The sequence below is a fragment of the Callithrix jacchus genome, chromosome 5 (genome assembly GCF_049354715.1).
Source record: "Callithrix jacchus isolate 240 chromosome 5, calJac240_pri, whole genome shotgun sequence".
In the NCBI taxonomy this organism is placed as follows: Eukaryota; Metazoa; Chordata; class Mammalia; order Primates; family Cebidae; genus Callithrix; species Callithrix jacchus.
This window is the reverse complement of record NC_133506.1, coordinates 119,667,608-119,687,601: the sequence shown is the minus strand read 5'-3', so window position 1 is coordinate 119,687,601 and position 19,994 is coordinate 119,667,608. Positions and strand designations below refer to the sequence as shown.

General features: G+C 56.3%; 1 protein-coding gene across 6 annotated transcripts; it reads left to right on the top strand.

Annotated features, from left to right (window-relative positions):
• The first annotated feature begins 1,835 nt into the window (after positions 1–1,835).
• On the top strand, positions 1,836–19,964 carry CACNB1 (calcium voltage-gated channel auxiliary subunit beta 1). 6 transcript variants are annotated; one of them, XM_002806857.5, is made up of 14 exons: positions 1,836–2,093; positions 4,531–4,617; positions 7,748–7,867; positions 9,085–9,207; positions 9,749–9,885; positions 10,105–10,181; positions 11,523–11,542; positions 11,806–11,886; positions 12,297–12,355; positions 12,541–12,650; positions 12,807–12,958; positions 15,673–15,768; positions 16,219–16,404; positions 18,099–19,964. In XM_002806857.5, exons 1-14 carry the CDS (start codon positions 2,010–2,012, stop codon positions 18,561–18,563), a joined length of 1,797 nt encoding a protein of 598 aa, XP_002806903.2. In that variant the 5' UTR covers positions 1,836–2,009; the 3' UTR covers positions 18,564–19,964. The 6 variants fall into 6 exon arrangements, with proteins under 6 accessions (XP_002806903.2, XP_035159204.1, XP_035159208.1 ...); XM_035303313.3 differs by lacking the exon at positions 11,523–11,542 and adding an exon at positions 10,570–10,724; XM_035303314.3 differs by lacking the exon at positions 1,836–2,093 and adding an exon at positions 3,529–3,591.
• Positions 19,965–19,994: the final 30 nt, after the last annotated feature.

The window sequence follows — 19,994 nt, the reverse complement described above, 5'->3', positions numbered from 1 at the left end:
TAATCCCAGCTACTTGGGAGGCTGAGGTGGGAGAATCACTTGAACGTGGGAGGCGGAAGTTGCAGTGAGCCGAGATGGCGCAACTGCACTCCAGCCTGTGGGACAGAGTGAGACTCTGTCCCCCCCGCCCCAAAAAAAAGTCAGGACCACTCAGTTCTTTTCTTCTGATCTGGAGCACTCAACGCAAAAATCCAATCAGAGCATTCTGGGGTTTAAGAAGTCTATATCTGAATTGAGGCTCCAACTGATGATTGGTTCCCGCTGATCACCCTATCTCTTTTATCTCAACTTGCCTGCCTGAGAAAGTAGGAGAGAGAGAAAGGGAAGCAACATTTATGCTACTTACAACAACGCAATTAGTGTCGTCCTCATTTTACGCTGAGATAACAGATTGAGAACGCAAGTATCTCTGAGTGCAAAGCCCATGCTTTTGCGGTTATGCCAGCCTTTCTTGTCTCCAAGGGGCAGGTGGAAACTCTGCTCAGGATTGGAGCTCTTCCTGGAAGGTTTCTAAGGGGCTTCATCTTCACTCACTGCTCCTCCTTCCCCAAGGTGATGTGATCAGAGAAATGACAGGCTGACCATTCACTTGTTATCAGAATCGGGTGAGGAGGAGGAGTCCCATAGTCTCCTCTCCTGCAGAACACAGCCAGCTGGCCTTACTTTAAGGTCACTTGACCTGGAGAGGGTCTTCTCCATCTCTCCTTTCTGTGGAGCAGGAGAAGGGGTGGAGTAGGAAGGAATTGAGTCCTCCTGTCATGACTGACCCTTTCATTGCACCTTACAGCTTTTCCAAACAACCCAGCAATCCATTTAATTCTCCCTCATCCTCCCAGTAATCCCAGGTGACACAGACTCCACAGTACCAGGAACCCCATTTTATAGGAGAAGAGGAAACTGATGCTCACAGAGGTGGTTTGTCCAGGGCCATACAACCAGAAACAGCCTGAGCCAAATTGGCACCAAGGTCTATTGCCCAGAATCTCCTATTCATCTTCTCTTTACCAGTCATGGTGGGTGGAGTCCAGACCTTGGATGTTTGTCCCTAAATCAGGGGTAAAGGTGGAGCAACTCTAGGTCAAAGGTCATGAGATCTGATTTTACCAGCCTCTGCTCTCTCAGCTCCATATTTCTTCCTCTTTTCTAAGATCAGGGACCTCACCCAGTCCCATTCCTGGCCTTTTGGAAGAGCAGGGGCAGGGGGTAGGGGAGTGTATCCTAGTAACTGATTAAGGCAGAACTCCTGGACCCCTGGGATTTCTTTTGCTGTCTCTGTTGGACACCCTCCTCATCTTAGCCTCAGCCTCCCACCAGCAGCCCTAGAACCATGTTGGAGGGGGAGAGGCTTTTCTGTTTGGTTTGAGGCAGCCTGGGCCCCACACTGGGAAGAAAGGAGTTAAAGCTAGGTCCCAGGATCACAGGGACCGGGAAGTTCCGGTAGCCCAAGCAGGAGTGGGTTGGAGAGACCCGCAGGAAGAGAGGTTTGGGACAAAAGGGGGGCGGTACCAGCCGTGTCAATATGCACTACATCCCCATCAGCGTTAGGCATCCACTGGTAGACCGCCCCCGACCCCCAAGTTTCACGCCTGATTTCTCCCTTCCCGCCCCAACGGGCCATCTGAACGCCGCGGCCAGTTGGAGGCTCACCTGCGGCTCTCTAGAGCCAGGAGGGGCTTGCCTCCCGGCGGCCGCCAGCCCTTTGGGTGCGCGGTGCCGGCGGAGGGGCTGCGAGGGGCGGGGCCGGGGCGGGCGGAGGGAAGGAGGGAGGGAGGGAGCAAGGGAGGGGTGCGGGGAGATGCTGAGCCTACTGGAGAGGCGGCGGCGGCGGCGGCGGCAGTGGGGAGAGCGGGAGGAGCGAGGCAAGGCAGGAAGGAGGGAGCCGAAGGCCGGGCTGGGTGGCTGGATCAGGTGCTGGCTGCGCCGCGCCGTTCTCGGCTCCCACGGCCTCTCCCATGCGCTGAGGGCGCCCGGCTGCGCCGGGCCGGCGGCGGGAGGGGAAGCTCCTCTCCATGGTCCAGAAGACCAGCATGTCCCGGGGCCCTTACCCACCCTCCCAGGAGATCCCTATGGAGGTCTTCGACCCGAGCCCGCAGGTGAGGCATCGTGGCCCGGCCCAAGCGGAGGGGGCCGCTCGCGTGGACCGTGTGGGGGTCGGCTCGAGAGGCGCGGGAGAGGAAGGGGTTCTATGCCCGGAGCGGAGGGGAGAGGGATGCCTGTGGGTCCCCATCCTTGCAGGCTGTGATTGATGGGCGCTGGGCCTGGGGCTGGGAGGCGATGCTGCAGAGCGGGGAGGGGGCGGGTTGGCTGCCTGTCACCCTCGCCTCCTTGTCTCCCCCGCGTCAGGGTTCCTGCCGCTTGGGCACCGGCTTTAGTGGGCTGAGCGTGGGGGTGCTGGTGGGGAGAATCTGGGCCTTGAGAAGGGGAGGTTGAGGAGGCTAGAAAGCCTAGGGGGGCGATTCAGAGCACGCTCGGGGGCGCCAGGCGGGTGTGGGTGGGGCGGAGGTGGCACGGGGAGATGGTCAGAGGGCGGTGCCAAATGCCAACAGGCCTTCCAAGCCGAAAACACTGGTTCTCGAGGGTGGGGAAAGGGACAGCTCCAGGCGAGGCCCCTGTCCAGCCACCTGGACTCCATCTCTACGTCGGACCTGCTCCCTTCCCCTACACCCACGCTGACTTTCCTTACCCCCACCCCCGCCCCGAGAACGCCTCCAAAGTTTGGAAAGTTGGATGGATGCCAACGCACTGTCCGGGAGGGGAAAAAGCTGTTTTACCTGAGGGAGGGGTCTGCTTCTCCATCCCGGCAGGCACACTTTTCCTACGCCCCGGGTTACCCCAGGAAGTGGCATTCTTGGGCGCTCTGGGTTCCCATGGGGAGACCAGCAGGCTCTGGGATGATCATGCCAGGGGATTTCTTTGGGACTGTTCTCCAAGGGTAGCATTAACTCTTCTATTACTGTGGCCACAGCTGTAACCACCATCATAATGTGGCTGATGGGGAGGTAGAGGGGTCAAGTTAGACCTAAAAATACCTTCCTCCACCCTGGGCCCCTTTGAACTTGGGAGGCAGCTGACTGGGGCCTTCCCTTCAGCTGTCCCCTGTCCCTCTGAGTGCCACTCCTTTGCCCAGCATGGTGGTGGGGGAGGGTGGTGTATAGGACTCACTGGGAGATCCTCTTAGGTTTGTAGGGAGCGTCAAGACTAGAGTTTGGGTGTATGTGTGGTTTGAGAGAAAGGTGGGGAGGGGAGGATCTTGGAAGGGTCCCCAGGTGCCCTTCTCTCCCATTTTCCATCCTCTTTCTTGTACCCTGATCCCAGCAGCCACAACCCCCAGTCTGGTTGTGGCTCCTCTAGGTTCTTTGGCCAAAGAAAGTCTAGGAGGGAGACTGAGGGCCGGGGCTTGGAAGCCTGAGCCTTTACTCACTCTCCCCATTCTGGACTGGGCTGAGACCAACTGTGTGTATGCCTGTGAGCTGGGGAGGGCCGGAAGCAGATCCTCTTACAGGAGGCCTGGAAATCCCTGAAGCCCTTAACCTGAACATGCTGCTTCCTGAAAGCTCCGGCAGTGTTTCTTCCACCGGAGCCAGGAGCCTGGTCAGTGAGGCTGAGCCAGCCTTCCCACTAGGGATCTGTGGGGCTGTATCCTAGGCTCATGTGGGGTGGGGCCGAGGGACATTTAGATCGACGTTGCCTGATGGGTACCGTGGGCATGGGGCATGGGCAGTGGCAGTTGGGGGCCACAGGGTAGCAGCTTGATCCCTCTTGCCCCCTTGGGGAGGGATGTGGCTACTGTGATTGTGAGGAGAGGGAGCTGAGAAAAAGTCCTGCCTGGGCAAGGGACGAGAGTGGGGAGCAAAGTCTGCCCCCATGGTGCCAGGGATAGGGCTGGATGTTTACTCTCCAAATACAGTTCCATGCCCCTACTCCCTCCCAGAAATCTGGCTCTGAGTCTCCAAGGGAGCTGTCATCCCCTCCCTACTCTGAATAGCGAAGGGAAGAGTTGGGCATGGGGAGAAGCCAGGCTGGGCCCTGGGTTGGCAGTTCTTCCTCTCTGGGGGCCACCAACATAAACAGCCCCACTCTGCTCCTGTGGAGGGAGAGGGGGGACTTTCCCGCTCTCTCCACCCCCGCCCCCAGCACTGCCCGCTGCCTCTCCCTTCCTCTCCCTTCCTCGGAGGCCTGTGCAGCCTGCCCAGCATCTTAATTAGCTCTGCTGCCTAATGAGCCTCCAGCTTCTCCGCGCCTCCCCCCTTCCCAGCATCTCTGGCTTGGTTTGGGGTTTCCGTGTGGGCCTCCTAGGGCCCTGTTGCACTGGTCCCCACTCCTAGCTGTGGTCTGGGCCCTCTCTGTGAGGATGGGAGACCCCCCTTGGGCTGTACCACCTCGGGAAGAAGGTGCAGGGGTTTGGGGGTGGGGCTGTTTGGATCTGGGAATGCTGTTTCCAAGCTTGGCTGTAGCTATGGGGCTGGCTAGATGAGGGTTGGGAAAGGGCCCTTCTGATTCTACCCTTGGTTCCTTTCCTGGCCTCTTCAGGGCAAATACAGCAAGAGGAAAGGGCGATTCAAACGGTCAGATGGGAGCACGTCCTCGGATACCACATCTAACAGCTTCGTCCGCCAGGTAATGGGGCGGCTGGGCGGAGTAGAGGGAGATGGCTGGTTGGTGGAGACCAGCGTTGGTGAGCCAGGTCTGCGGTATTCTCCAGCCACCCTTCCCTGTGCCATTTGTCACCCACCTGGAGCCACCCCATCACCCTGACACCCCATGACTTCTCCTGGATGTGCTGTCAGCTGCACCCACTCACTCATCCCCTGCCCCTGCCCGGCCCCTCCCCCAGCACCAGGCACCTTCCCCTGCTGCCTGCCAGCCTGCGTCATCTCATTCAGGGACAGCCTGGCTTGCCTCCCTCTAGCTTGCTTCGGGCTGTCACCCACTCCCCCTGCCGGCTGTCTGCTTCCATGTCCTCCCCCAGAATATGTGACAGGGTGGGGTGGAGGCAGGTCCTAGGAAAAGCAGAGCCAGGATGTTTGGGTCCCTGTAGTCCTGGTGAGGCCCTGGTCAAGGAAACACGCTCCTCGCCTAGAGACATGTCTATCTAAGAAGCACAGAGAAAGGGTGACGGTGACAGGGTGGGGGCGGTTGCGGCATGTGGCTGTTGATTTTATAATGGAGAAGACTGTACCCTAGCACCCCTGCCTGAAATAAGTGAGAATAGCTTTCTTGGGTCTCCTGTGTTCAGTCAGGAAGCTGTTCTCATCTCTCTGTCAACCGTGGGCCATCTTAAGCTCAGGGTGAGGCACGGAGAGAGGCATGTGGTTGCTATGACTACTTAGCATCTCACCAAAGCCTGGTACCCAAAAAAGGCGAGAGGGGCTTGGGATTAGACAAGGAAAAGGCGTGCATTGAAGAGAAATGGGCAAGGCATGCGAGGGCAGAGGACAGAAGAGAGGAGGGGTCCCCTGGAGATGAGCCCCTCCCCTCCACCTTGGGCCAGGAGTGAGGGTGATGCCAGGCAGAGCAGCCACTGATTAGAGTGATGCCCTTCTCTCCAATTCTTCTGTCTCTACAGCACTTGGCACATGTGCGCCTCAGTCTGACTTGGGAGGTTCAGGAAGGGGAGACTTCATTCTAGCCTTTTCTAAGTATAGGAACAGACAGGAAGTCCTTTCTTCAATCACTCCCTCATCTCTCCTGTTGCAGGACTTGGCCAGGGCTAGCAAGGATGCCGCTGTGCTTTTATTGCCCCTCTTGGCAGAAAAGGATCTTGGTTCCTTCAGTGTTTGCCATCCCAGGGGATTAGACCCCAGCCTCCTTTTAGCTCCCCAGCTCTGATCCCCAGTAGGTGGTGGGGAGTGGGGGGGCAGTCCTTGCCACATCTCTGAGCTAAATATACCCTAGCAGTTTGCACATGTAGCAACTCTGCTTGTAACCTGAGCCCCGGAGGGAACAGGCAGTTTGGGCCACCCCCTAGGCCAGCAGGGCCAGGCACTGAGGGCGCTGGGATGGAGGTGCCCAGCCGGACCCTGGTGGTGGTGAGCTGGGGATGGAGCGGGGGTGGCAGCAGGTAGGACAGGCTCTCAGGAAAGCTGGCGGAGGGTGGCCTTTGCTGTAGCCTGTCTCCATGCCTCCTCACTGTTTCCTGTCTCCTGCCATTTCTGATATGTGTGTGTGTGTGCGCGTGTGTGTGTCTGCATATATGTGCGTCGGTGTGTGTGCGCGTGCCTGCGTGTGTTTCTGCGTGTGCCTGTGTGTCTGCACGTGCGTGTGTGTGTCTGTGTGTGCATGTGAGTCTGCATATGTGTGTGTCTGTGTAAGTGTACGTCCCTGTGTGTGTGCGCGTGAGCACGTGCCTGCGTGTGTGCTGGGGTCAGTGAGTGCCTCTCTGCTAGTCTGTCTTCGTGCTGTTTCCCTGGCTCTTTGACTCTGTGTGCTCCCATCAGGGTGGACAGTGGAAGCTACACTGGTTTTCTTTCCCTCCTTCCTGCCGCTTTCCCCGCTTCTATTAGTGACCCCCGCCCACCCCAACCCTTCTCCCTCGGGTCTCCCATTTTCATGAATTGACTGGGAAAGGGATGGGCAGCTGCATCAGCTAATGACCTGGGGCCCCTGGGAGAGGTGGGACTTTGTCTTCTTTCTTTCCCAGGACCCCTCCTTGTCAAACTCATGGATATTCCTGGCCAAGTGACCCTTTTATGTCCTCAAGAAAGAACCCCTACATCTCTGCAGTCCACCTCTTTACCCACATGACCTCCTACGCCTTGTCCAACACCACCCACATAATCACACAAATTCACACCTCCTGCCTCCTGCCCTCCCCTGTCCCCCTCCCTCAGGGACGTGGATGTCTGGAAGCCCCTCCCCCAATACACCCATGTGGCTGTATGCACGCAGTCATTTGCAGCCATGTATAGAGCACACACACCTCAACACACCTGCACATCCCTGCACACACACGAATCAGCACATGCAATCCCACTACCGGGTCTATTTGGGCTACACTTGTCTTACGCATACGTGTGTGTCCCTAAAGGAGTTCCTTGTGCTCTGGGTTGGTCACTGTGGTCAAAGCCAGCTGCCTGGCACCCAGCAGCCCTCATCTTGGAGAAAGGCCTGTCCCATATCCTGTTCTTCACGTGCCTCTTTGGTCTGCACCAACCTGGGAATCTTGGGTTCTTTTGTGTCCTAGGAGAGCCTGAGGGTTGGGGCTGTAGGTGGTGAAGTCTGATTCTGGCAGTGCCAACTAGAGGAGCAGGGGAGGTAGGAGTCTATCTCCCTCTACCCTTGAGCAGAAGCTGGTAAAATCTGTGGTGGCCCCATCATGCGGCAGGCCATCCACGGCTTTCTGAGCTCAGGCCGAAGCTGGTAGCTGCAGTGCCTGGCATGGACACTGCTGGATCTCAGCTGAGTCTATCTCAGTGGGTGCTGGGGGCAGGGGAGGGAAGGAGCAATGGGAGTGGAGACTCGTCCCTGGCATTCCTCCCTTGCCTTGTGCCCCTATCAGGTTCCCATCCCTCCCCGGGCCCCAAGCAGCTGTCCTTGGGCCTGCCTTCATCTGCTTGCTGCTGTCGCCCTCACTAGGGCCACACTTTCCCCAGGGGCCTGAGAAATCTCAGCTCCTGGTCCCTTCCACCTAATACCACCTTCTCCTAGTTCTTTTGATGTCATGCTGGGCTGGCTGAGACTTGAGGCATCCATGATGGTGGCACCTCCATGCCTTCCCAGGCCCTGAGCTGGCTCTGTCTGTTTTCAGGGCTCAGCGGAGTCCTACACCAGCCGTCCATCGGACTCTGATGTGTCTCTGGAGGAGGACCGGGAAGCCTTGAGGAAGGAAGCAGAGCGCCAGGCATTAGCACAGCTCGAGAAGGCCAAGGTGAGAAGAATGTGGAGAGCCACTATGCTGTATTACTCCCCCTGTCCTGGGCCTTAGAGACAGCCTGTACAGACCCGGGGTCCAGTCTTCACCCAGCCACTTCCTAGGACCCCTGAACCTTGTTCCGCGGTCCTCCACCTGCCCAATGTGGGCTATAATCCCTGCCTCCTTATACAGGATTCATAAGTATAATAAGTTCCTGTTGGGCCGGGCGCAGGGGCTCACGCCTGTAATCCCAGCACTTTGGGAAGCCGAGGTGGGTGGATCACGAGGTCAAGAGATCGAGACCATCCTGGTCAACATGGTGAAACCCCATCTCTACTCAAAATACAAAAAATTAGCTGGGTACGGTGGCGTGTGCCTGTAATCCCAGCTACTCAGGAGGCTGAGGCAGGAGAATTGCCTGAACCCAGGAGGCAGAGGTTGCAGTGAGCTGAGATCACGCCATTGCACTCCAGCTTGGGTAACAAGAGTGAAACTCCGTCTCAAAAAAAAAAAATTAGTGCCTGTTATTATATTGTTTCCATACATAATAAGGGCTTGATAAGTGCTAAACATTTCTTTCTTTCTTTCTTTTTTTTTCTTGACGCAGTCTCACTCTGTCACCCAGGCTGGAGTGCAGTGGAGCAATCTCAGCTCACTGCAACCTGCGCCTTCCGAGTTAAAGTGATTCTCCTGCCTCAGCCTCCCAAATGGCTGGGATTACAGGCACCTGCCAAGGCGCCAGTCTAATTTTTGTATTTTTAGTAGAGATGGGGTTTCACCATATTGGCCAGGCTGGTCTCAAACCCCTGGTTTCAAGTGATCTACCTACCTTGGCCTCCCAAAGTGTCAGTATACATTTTATTGTTGTTGTTGTTTTGAGACGGAGTCTTGCTCTGTTGCCCAGGCGGGAGTGCAGTGACACAATCTCAGCTCACTGCAACCTCCGCCTCCTAGGTTCAAGCGATTCTTCTGCCTCAGCCTCCCAAATAGCTGGGATTAATTTTGTATTTTTAGTAGAGACAGAGTTTCACCATGTTGGTTAGGCTGGTCTTGGACTCCTGACCTCAGGTGATCCACCTGCCTCTGCCTCCCAAAGTGGTGGAAGTGTCCATATACATTATAATGAACAATTACAAAGCACGTATCAAAGTAACCACCACCCCATCGGCAAGTTGTACATTACATTGTGGTTTACCCTCTAGTTGCCATCCTCCTCTGTGTGCTTCCTCTAGACCAAGCCGGTGGCATTTGCTGTGCGGACAAATGTTGGCTACAATCCATCTCCAGGGGATGAGGTGCCTGTGCAGGGAGTGGCCATCACCTTCGAGCCCAAAGACTTCCTGCACATCAAGGAGGTGGGTATCTGGAGGGAGGCCAGGGAGTGGGTGCCAGGAGACAGGCAGTCAGAGTGCTAGTGGACCAAAGGCTTCTGAGCCAAGCAGAGCCAGGCTGAATCTGCTGTGTGACCTCTCTGAGCCTCTTAATTTTCTACTGGAAAAATGGGGTGGTAATGGTTAGGTTGAAGGTTGTTGGGAGGCTGTGTCGGGGGCCTGAACTGGTGTGGTGGTGTGCCCGGGACATGTTGGTGCCTGCATTTACTCCAGCGGCCTTTCTAGAGTAGGCTGGGCACATGGGGAGAAGAAGGACTCTCAGAATTGTGTTGGGCTGGGGTCTGGGTGGTCATTGGCCAGACAGCATGCGGGTCCCGGATTTGGCAGCTCTACTCAGAGGCTGGAACCAGGGCTGGGGATCTTTTAGGGTGCCCTCACCTGTTCCCCTCACCTGCCACCCCTGGGGAGGGAGGCGAGTCTGCGTGGTTCCCCTGGAGAGTGACTGCTAGCTGGCCCCTCCAGTTTCCCTCTTGGTCTTTCCACCCACCTACCATGTTCTTTGCAGAAATACAATAATGACTGGTGGATCGGGCGGCTGGTGAAGGAGGGCTGTGAGGTTGGCTTCATCCCCAGCCCTGTGAAACTGGACAGCCTTCGCCTGCTGCAAGAACAGAAGCTGCGCCAGAACCGCCTAAGCTCCAGGTGTCTGGGTGGGTGTGGGAGGGGGGCTGCCAACCCCAGCAGAGGCCGCATGCACAGCCTGAACTAGGCCTCCATGGCGGCCCCTGGCCCTGAGGGCACAGAGCTGCCTGTGGTATCACCAGTGGGGCTGGGGCACCTGCGGGGGTGCTGCTTGTGAGAGGATGAGACTCCCACCCCTACCTGTTTGCTCACAAGCTCCGTTTTCCTCTGCCCACACAGCAAATCAGGTGATAACTCCACTTCCAGTCTGGGAGATGTGGTGACTGGCACCCGCCGCCCCACGCCCCCTGCCAGTGGTAAGAGCTATCGCCATGCAGGGGGCTGGGGAGGAGCTCCTGGGTGGCGTGGTCTCCCCACTCCCTGACTCCTCATTTCCCTGCAGTAGGAAGCACCCTAATCCTGAGTCTCCCAGACACATGCAGAGTCCCCCTCTGTGAAGAGTAGGGTACCCCCAAGCTGGGCCTGTCATGTCTCTCCTCTCCCCTTTCTTTGGTAGCTCCATCTCTCTGCCTGATTCCCCTGCCCCACCCCCATTCATTTCTCCCAGCCCTGTTCCATTCACCTCTTCTTCTTTCTTTTTTCCCCATCCCCATCCCTGCGTTCTTTACTTGTGTCTCCACGTTCATCTCACTCCTTCTCCCCACCTCGCCTCCCTCCTCCCTCTCTCCTGACTCTCCGGTCCAGGTAATGAAGTGGCTAACTTAGCCTTTGAACTAGACCCCCTAGAGTTAGAGGAGGAAGAGGCCGAGCTTGCTGAGCAGAGTGGCTCTGCCAAGACTAGTGTTAGCAGTGTCACCACCCCGCCACCCCATGGCAAACGCATCCCCTTCTTTAAGAAGGTAATTCTCGCTGGGTTCTTGCAAGAGGTGGGGGAGTCAGGGCCAGCACTTTGGTGGAGGGATGAGGCTGTAATCGATTCAGATGTGGTACTAGCCTGTTCTGTGGGCATCAGGGCTTCCTGCTGAGGTGGAGGGAAGGGTAGCGTGGGCACATCCCTCTCCACACACAACTCCACCCTGGCTCCATCTCCGGAAAGGAGTAGTTCTTGCCCTTGGAAGGTTGCTCCCCCACACCTGGGGCAGCAGGGTCTGGTGGTCATGGACCCCGACCTCTACCCTCAATCCTAGTGACATTTCTGGTATTGGCACCCAGCATGTGAAGCAGGGAATCAGATGGCATTCCTTCTTTGCCCTTTTTTGACTCTCTGGGTGGGCACATAGTGGGTGGGGGCTCTGCTGGCTGCAGAGCAAGACAGTTAAGGGAACCCTGAAAATGGGCAGGTTGGCATGCACTGGGGGCAGAAGACGGGCATGAGGGTAGGGGCTGCCACCCTCTCCAGCTCTTTTCCAAGACCCAGAAGAGGGTAGAGTATGTCTGAATATTCCAACATCTGCTGGACTGACTGTCAGTCCTGCTCCCAGCCCTGATCCAGGGCCACCTCTGGCTCCCCCTTAGTGTGGGGTCCCGTTCCCCCTCTCTGGCTCTGTCTGTCACTAACACGCATGCCCTGTTATCTCTCCTCATCTGCCTGGCTCTCCCACCCTCTCTTGTCCTGGCTCCTGCCTTGCCCTCTGCCCTTGCCTGGGTCCCCTTCCCCCTCTTCTCCCCTTCCCTCTCTTGGCAATCTCTGGATCCAGCCAAACAGAAGCAGAAGTCGGTGAGTATCACAGCTTTCTGTGTCCTCCTCCCCACTCCCTGGGATGAGTTAGGGGGACCTTCTAACACCCATTCCCATATCTGTCCCCCATTTCTCCCACCCTTCCTGGTTCTCCCTGGCCATCCCTCCCCACCCCCACCCTGATCCCACATCTGGGCTCTGGGACAAGGGCGGGGGAAGGCTGCATGGGGAGCCTGGAGTCTGGGGGAGAGGATCTGATGTCATCTCCACTCTGGGGTTTCCCCTCCCTGCTTCCCCACCAGACAGAGCATGTGCCCCCCTATGACGTGGTGCCTTCCATGAGGCCCATCATCCTGGTGGGACCGTCGCTCAAGGGCTATGAGGTAGGACCCCCTAGAGGAGAGTGGACACAGAGGGGCCATAGAAAGATCTTCAGACCCCAGAGACAACCCCTAGAAGGATCCAGATCCCCAGGGCATCCTCCCTGGAGGGCTACAGACCTTCAGAGAAAACCCCCAGGGTTCCAAGCTTATGGGAAGACCCACACAGAGGAGCCTGGTCCCCCAAAGAAACCCCCAGAAGAGCCCTCCCAGAGATGCCACTTACAGGGATCTTTGGAATCAGAGATCCCAATGGAGACCCTTCAGACCCAGACCCCCACCCACCATCCTCCATAGAGGCCTGTTCAGAAGAAAGTGGAACATGAGGGTACAAATACCCAGCTGCTTAGACTCTGAGTGGCTTTAAATGCTTGCTTTCTCCCCCACCCCTCCCCACAAACCTCCACCCCCAGGTTACAGACATGATGCAGAAAGCCTTATTTGACTTCTTGAAGCATCGATTTGATGGCAGGTAAGACCCTGGGAGCTGCTTCCCACACCTGCTGTGGCTCTCTGCTGCTGGGGTGGGCAGGATGCCTTGAATCACAGTCCTGACACTCTTGGACTGAGGAACAGAAGGCGGTCCTGGAACTGGGGAGTGGGCAGGGCATTCCAGCCCACCCTGACCCCTGACTCCCCTCTTGCCCCATTCCCCAGGATCTCCATCACTCGTGTGACGGCAGACATTTCCCTGGCTAAGCGCTCAGTTCTCAACAACCCCAGCAAGCACATCATCATCGAGCGTTCCAACACACGCTCCAGCCTGGGTGAGCCCACCCCTGCCATCTTCACTCCCTGGCCGTGGGAGGGGTGGGAGGGGTGGGAGGTAGCGGGCGGGACCATCTCCAGAAGAGTTCCCTCTACCCACCACCTCCTGGGAGGCAGCCGGACATTTCCCCATCCACATGACTCCCTGCCTCCAGCTGAGGTGCAGAGTGAAATTGAGCGAATCTTCGAGCTGGCCCGGACCCTTCAGTTGGTTGCTTTGGATGCTGACACCATCAATCACCCAGCCCAGCTGTCCAAGACCTCGCTGGCCCCCATCATTGTTTACATCAAGATCACCTCTCCCAAGGTGGGTGCAGAAGCCTGACCCTGGCCGGGACAGCGTGGTTTAAAAGGAGTGCTCTGGAGTTGGGCTGCTTGGTATTAAATCCCAGCTCCACTGCTTACTAATCGTGTGACTTAATCTGCCCGCATCTTAAGTTTCCTTCTCTGTAAAGCTCCGTTGTACTGTCCAGTGTTTCAGCCTTGTATGAATGTATAGCACTTAGCAAATGGTCTGATACAACATGTTAGCTATTATTCACCATTATTATGGTCATGCAGCCCAGTCCCCTCCCTCCGCTCTGATTGACCTCCCTCCCCGGGACAGAAAGAATTCTGTGCTTTTCGTCCCAGTGCCACCCGGCTATTTGGCAGTTGGGAGACCTTCCTTTCTTCTTCTTCTTTTTTTTTTAAAGTCAGGGTCACGCTCTGTCAGCCAGGCTGGAATGCAGTAGTGCGATCATGGCTAATGTAGCCTCTGCCTCCTGGGCTAAAGCAGTCCTCCCATCTCTGCCTCTCAAGTAGCTGGGACTGCAGGTGTCCACCACCATGCTTAATATTCTTATTTTTAGGTTTTAGAGATGGGGTCTAGCTGTGTTGCCCAGGCGCTCTCCTCTCTTGCTATCAGCCCTTTTGGCTGCAGTGTCCTCATCCGGGCTTTGAGAGCGGGGAAATCCGTAGGAAGGCTGCCTTACTTCTTTTGTACTGCAGCACCTTTAACTTTCCCGTCTAGATGCCAGTGGGGTTGTGAGAAGCACGGAGGAAGAGTTGAGATGAAGGATTTGAAGTCAGAAGACAGCATGGGCTTAAAATTCTAGCTTTGACTGGTTTACGTATTTATTTATTGTTGTTGGTTGTTTCTTACTGAACTTACAGGCACGCACCACCACGCCCAGCTAATTTTTGTATTTTTAGTAGAGACGGAGTTTCACCATGTTGGTCAGGCTTGTCTCAAACTCCTGACCTAGTCCTCTCAAAGTGCTGGGATTACAGGTGTGAGCCACCGTGCCCAGGTGACTTTTTTTTTTTTTTTTTAAGACAGAGTTGTTCTGTTGCCCAGGCTGGAGTGCAGTGGCATGATCTCGGCTCACCTCAACCTCTGCCCACCTCAACCTCTCCCTCCCGAGTTCAAATGATTTCATGCCTCAGCCTTCAGAGGAGCTGGGACTACAGGTGTGTGCCACCACACCCAGCCAATGTTTTACTGTTAGTTTTTAGTAGAGACAGGGTTTCACCATGTTGGCCAGGCTGGTCTTGAACTCCTGGCCTCAGATGATCCACCCACCTCAGCCTTCCAAAGTGCTGTGTAACAGGCATGAGCCACCATGCTTGGTGATCTTGGCGCACAGTCAGCCTCCTGGGCTCAAGGGATCCTCGTACCTCAGCTTCCTTAGTAGCTGAGACCACCATACCTGGCTAAATTTTGTATTTTTTTTCTAGAGATGGGATTTTGCAGGTTGCCCAGGCTGGCCTCAAACTCCTGGGCTGACACCTCAGCCTCCCAAAGGGCTGAATTACAGGTGTGAGCCACCACGCCCGGCCTAGTTTTCTTTAATCTGGAAGGGTTCCCCAGCCATTCTTGAATTTTCATGACACCGATGTTTAGGGAGAGTACAGGTTGGCTATTCTGTAGACTGTCTGTCCCTCAGTGTGTGTTTGTGTGATTGTTCCTCGTGATTAGCTCCAGGTTTTGCATTATTATCATTGTCATTGTTGAGATGAGAATAATAATAGTAGCTTCCTGACAGGATTGCTGTCAAGACTAACTTGATATGTGAAAAGCACAAGAATAATGCTGGTCTGTAGCAAGTGCCCCACACAGGAAGACTGTTTTGCCGCTGTTAATATGGAAGGTGTGGCTGGCTCAGTGGCTCATGCCTATAATCCCAGCACTTTGAGAGGCTGAGGCAAGCAGATCACTTGAGGCCAGGAGTTTGAGATCAGCCTGGGTAACGTAATAAGACCCTGTTTCTATAAAAAATTTTTTAAAAAGTTAGTGGAGTATAGTGGCATGCGCCTGTAGTCCTAGTTACTCAGGAGGATATAGTGAACTATGAGCATGCTGCAGCACTTCAGCCTGGGCGACAGAGTGAGAACCAGCCTCTAAAATAAAAAAGGCCAGGCGTGGTGGCTCACGCCTGTAATCCCAGCACTTTGGGAGGCCGAGGTGGGCAGATCACTTGAGGTCAGCAGTTTAAGACCACATGGTAAAACCCCATTTCTACTAAAAATACAAAAAAACTTACAAAAAAATTAGCTGGGTGTGGTGATGGGTCCCTATAATCCCAGCTACTCGGGAGGCTGAGGCAGGAGGATCCGGGAGGTGGAGGCTGAGGTTGGCTGAGATGGCACCATTGCACTCCTCCAGCTTGGGTAACACAGCAAAACTTATTAAAAGTTACTTAATAAGCAAAACTTATTAAAAAATAAAACAAATTTAAAAAATGGAGGGTGGGCGGGCCTATAAACACGGTTAGAGAAGTTGGGAAGGAGAATCACTTCCCTTCATATAGCCCCTAAGGAAGGTGGGCATGAGACAAGGAGAGAGCCTGAGCATTGCATAGGGTAGACACAGGGCTGCTGAGGTCACTTCTGCAGGGGTGCCCAGGGCTGAGAGTTATGGAGCATTCAAGGGCCCTAACACTCGCTCTCCATGCTAATGCAACCAGGACCCGCCTCTCTGACTGGGTGCATTGCCTGAGTCTCTCTAGCTCCTCTTCCTTTTGTCCCTCTGCAAACCAGGTACTTCAGAGGCTCATCAAGTCTCGAGGGAAGTCTCAGTCCAAACACCTCAACGTCCAAATAGCGGCCTCGGAAAAGCTGGCACAGTGCCCCCCCGTGAGTGCCTAGATCCCGGGGAAGGGAAGGGAGGGAGGGTACTTGGGTTGTCCTGGTTTTCTCTGGCCTGTACGAGAGACAGAGTGACCAGGAACACCTGGGTCAGGCCTGTAGGTGCAGACTGGTCTTCCGGAAGGAGTGCAGGTCTGTCAGTCAAGGACTGGGTTCAAGCCCCAGAAGCACCCTTCTCCGTGGAGAGTCAAGCCCTCTTTCCCAGCCTTGGTTGCCTTATCTCTAGAATGAGGGAGTTGGACAGAGTGCCAAAACGGCTTGCAGTTCTGCTAATCTGTACATCTGAGAGCCCTCCTTCCCTTCTTCCACATCCAGAGGCCTCTTTTTAACCTTGTCCTTCAATCCCTTGACTCTACCCACTGCACCCAGGCCACACCCTCAACCCCCTTGGCCATGCCCCACTCATCCCAGCCCCGTCCCCTAACCCCGCCTCCACAGGAAATGTTTGACATCATCCTGGACGAGAACCAGTTGGAGGATGCCTGCGAGCACCTGGCAGAATACTTGGAAGCCTATTGGAAGGCCACACACCCGCCCAGCAGCACACCACCCAACCCGCTGCTGAACCGCACCATGGCTACCGCAGCCCTGGCTGCCAGCCCTGCCCCTGTCTCCAACCTCCAGGTACAGGTGCTCACCTCGCTCAGGAGAAACCTCAGCTTCTGGGGCGGGCTGGAGTCCTCGCAGCGGGGCAGCGCGGTGCCCCAGGAGCAGGAACACGCCATGTAGTGGGTGCCCTGCCCATCTTCCCTCCCGCTCAGAGGTCAGAACTGGAGTGCAGGGAACATGGAGGAGGAAGGGAAGAGCTTTATTTTGTAAAAAATGTGGTGAGCGGCAGCTTCTGGTGTCTGTGGTTTTTGATGGGTCTGGGGCTTCTGGTGCTGGCTTCCTGGGCCTGGTACCATAGGACCGCATCTGCTGCCCGCTGGATCTGAGTCCTGATGGGGGCCCTTTTAAGGCAAGGGAGTAGGAAGGATGTGTGAGGAGATAGGTACACTCATTTTCTGGACTCCACACCCTATTTAGACCCAACAGAGCAGGGGCCCTTGGAGCCAGGAGGGCTGGCTCTCCCTGTTAAACCTGGACTCTCCCTCCCTGGAACCCTGACTCCTCAAGGCCCCTCAAGAGGGACCCGGAATGTGGGATCTTCTATGACTTGATGCTGAACCTTCCACCATTCTCCCAGTTAAAGAGTCCAGGAAAGGCCCTCCCATGGGAGCCCAGCCTGCCTCGCCCTCCTCCCGAGCAAGCCACAGCCTGTCTCTTGATTCCACACCATTAAGTATAAGGTTCTAGGTGAGAGCCAGAAGAAACCCATGAAATCATTCTAGACTGAAGCTTTCAAATTCGTTTTCAGCAACACAGCCCATTAGTTCAATGAATCTTATGTGGAAGCTGAGGATGTAGATAATGCATCCTTGCTCTGCCCTATGAGGAAGCCAGGGGAATGGCCTCCCCTCCACCTCCATGGGGACCCCTGAAGCACTTCTGTGCCCTCCCCACCCCACCCCAGATCTCCAGGCAACAGTTTGGAAACTGCTGCTCAGGTCTAAGCCCCATCAAACTACAACCAAGAAATGAGGCCACAGAGAGGGGAACCGTTTGCTCAGGATCACACAGCTTGAAGTGGCAGGGGAGGGACTGGAACCTCTCTTGTGCCCCACTGCCACATGACATTTGGTGATGAGGACACTGGGCTACCTCTTCATCTTCAGTAGGAGGGGAAGACCCAGCAGCCTTCCCCAGCTTGCTGCTTTGAGTCCTTCTTGGGGCCAGGGGAGGAATCCCATCAGCCTTGGAGACGGTGTCATCTGACTAGGGAATGGTGGGAGAAGCATGGGGTTCTGGAAGCCTGAGATTGGGGTCGTGAGTTGAAGCCAGGGTCAGCAGGTTTGAGCTGAAATCTCCTGTTAATATATTTGGAAAACTGAAGGCAATGACTAACCCAATCAGCCACTAATGAGTGGCTGTACTTAGCTGTTAATGATGATTAACCCCAAGATAGCATTAATGACTCGCACTGAGGAAGTGGTGACTCATGGCTCACGGCTGTCGGCCATGCTTGCCCTGAGCATTCCTATGTCCTCACATCTGTTGAAGGTCAGGTGTCCCCTGTCCGGAGAGAGGAGCCAATGGCCTGAGGTCTGTCCTCTGGCTGGGCTCCAGAGCCATTTGTCCCTGGGGCCCCTACCCTAGAGCCAGTACCCTCCTTCACCCAGGCCGGCTGTCTTCGTGCTGTCACTAATCTGCCTTGCTTTGTTGTGTTCTTCTCACCTCTGCCTGATCTGCATGGTGTGTGATGTCCGTCTGCTAACCAGGGACCCTACCTTGCTTCCGGGGACCAGCGGCTGGAACGGGCCACCGGGGAGCACGGCAGCGTGCACGAGTACCCAGGGGAGCTGGGCCAGCCCCCAGGCCTTTACCCCAGCAGCCACCCACCCGGCCGGGCGGGCACGCTGCGGGCACTGTCCCGCCAAGACACTTTTGATGCCGACACCCCCGGCAGCCGAAACTCTGCCTGCACGGAGCTGGGAGACTCATGTGTGGACATGGAAACTGACCCCTCAGAGGGGCCAGGGCTCGGAGACCCTGCAGGAGGCGGCACCCCCCCAGCCCGACAGGGATCCTGGGAGGACGAGGAAGAAGACTATGAGGAAGAGCTGACCGACAACCGGAACCGGGGCCGGAATAAGGCCCGCTACTGCGCTGAGGGTGGGGGTCCAGTGTTAGGGCGCAACAAGAATGAGCTGGAGGGCTGGGGACGAGGCGTCTACATTCGCTGAGGAGCAGCGGCCACGCGGCGGGAGGAAGGGCTCTGAGTCCGGGGGAGGGGAGGGAGCGAGGGGCTCACACTTGACATGTATCCGCCTCCAGGGGCGCTGTCGCCCTCCTTTCAGATGCCTTTGCTCAAAGCTTGGGGTTTCTCCGGTGTTATCTATCATCCCAGCTCCCGGGTGGCCCTCAAGCCCCAGCTGTCGGTTTTTACCGGCCTGTTGCAGATGGATGGGGGATACCCACTTTTCTGAAGTGTCCCCTTTCTCCCATCTTAAGGGGCTCTCCTCCTTCACCCCACTAAAGAAAAGGTGCACTTCCTGAACTCTTTCTCCTCGGGGCCCTCAGTGACGGTCCTAAGCGGGATGGCCCTTCTCCCAGGCTGCAGTTTGGGGGAAGGGCTGGGCGCTTTTCCTGGAGAGGGAGGCCACAGATTCTTTCCCAGGGGGCTCTTTTCCCCAACCCCAGATCCAGGGTCCCTCCCTGCCTGCCCCCTCCTCCCAGCTTCCTGGCATCGTCCAGTCGGTGAAAGCTACAGCATGGGCACCCCATGGGGAGCTTGTCTCGGGGAGGGTTCTGGGTGGAAGCTGGCAGGCATCAGACACAGCACCCTCTACCCTCCATGGCCATGGCAACGTCCAGGGCCCAGAACCCTGAAGAGTGGGCAGCCCGAGATGCTGCTCCCCACCCCCACCTCCATGCCTCAGCCTTCGCCTACCCCAGGAATGAGCTTGGCCTCCAACAACCCTTGCCTGCTGCCATTAGAAGAGGGGCCCCTCTGCATCTGAGCCCCACCCCTGTGCTGCCTGGGTGTGGAGCCCATGGAACACTCTGGTCCGCCTCATTTTAAACCAAAAAATTGCTCCTTCACCCTCACCCTGAGGCCCCAGGGGAGAGGACCCGTGGGTTGGTGCCCAGGAGGTGACCACCACCCCAGGAGTTGCCTTGGGACCTCGGATCTCCTCTGGGGGGCTTGGCTCTGCTGTTGCTGCTCTGTATTTGCCTCTTGTGATTCTGTTACCCATGTCCACTTCCCCCAGGAGAGGCCTTGGTACCCACTCTCCCCTGGGCATCCCTCTGCCTCGGCATCCCTATAGCCCAGCAGCCCTGCCCCTCCCCAGCATCCCAGCTGGGCCAGAGAGAGCCGACTGTGCCAACAAGGACTGGGCCCTGCCCGGCTGCCCGCCTCAGGGATGGGCACCTCATGCCTGTCTCGCCACCTCCTGTGCCAATGTCCCACCCTCTCCTGGGGGGGTGGGGTGCAGCATCCACTTACGGATTAGATGAAACCACTACCCACCCTTTCCCCCTCCCTGTCTGGTGTCCTGTGCCCCCATCTGTCTGTCTATATTTGTCTGTACTCCCCTAGGAGAAGTATTTTGCCATATATAAAACCACTGTCCTGTCCTTTGTGACTGCCTCCCAAGCCTGCTTCTTTGTCC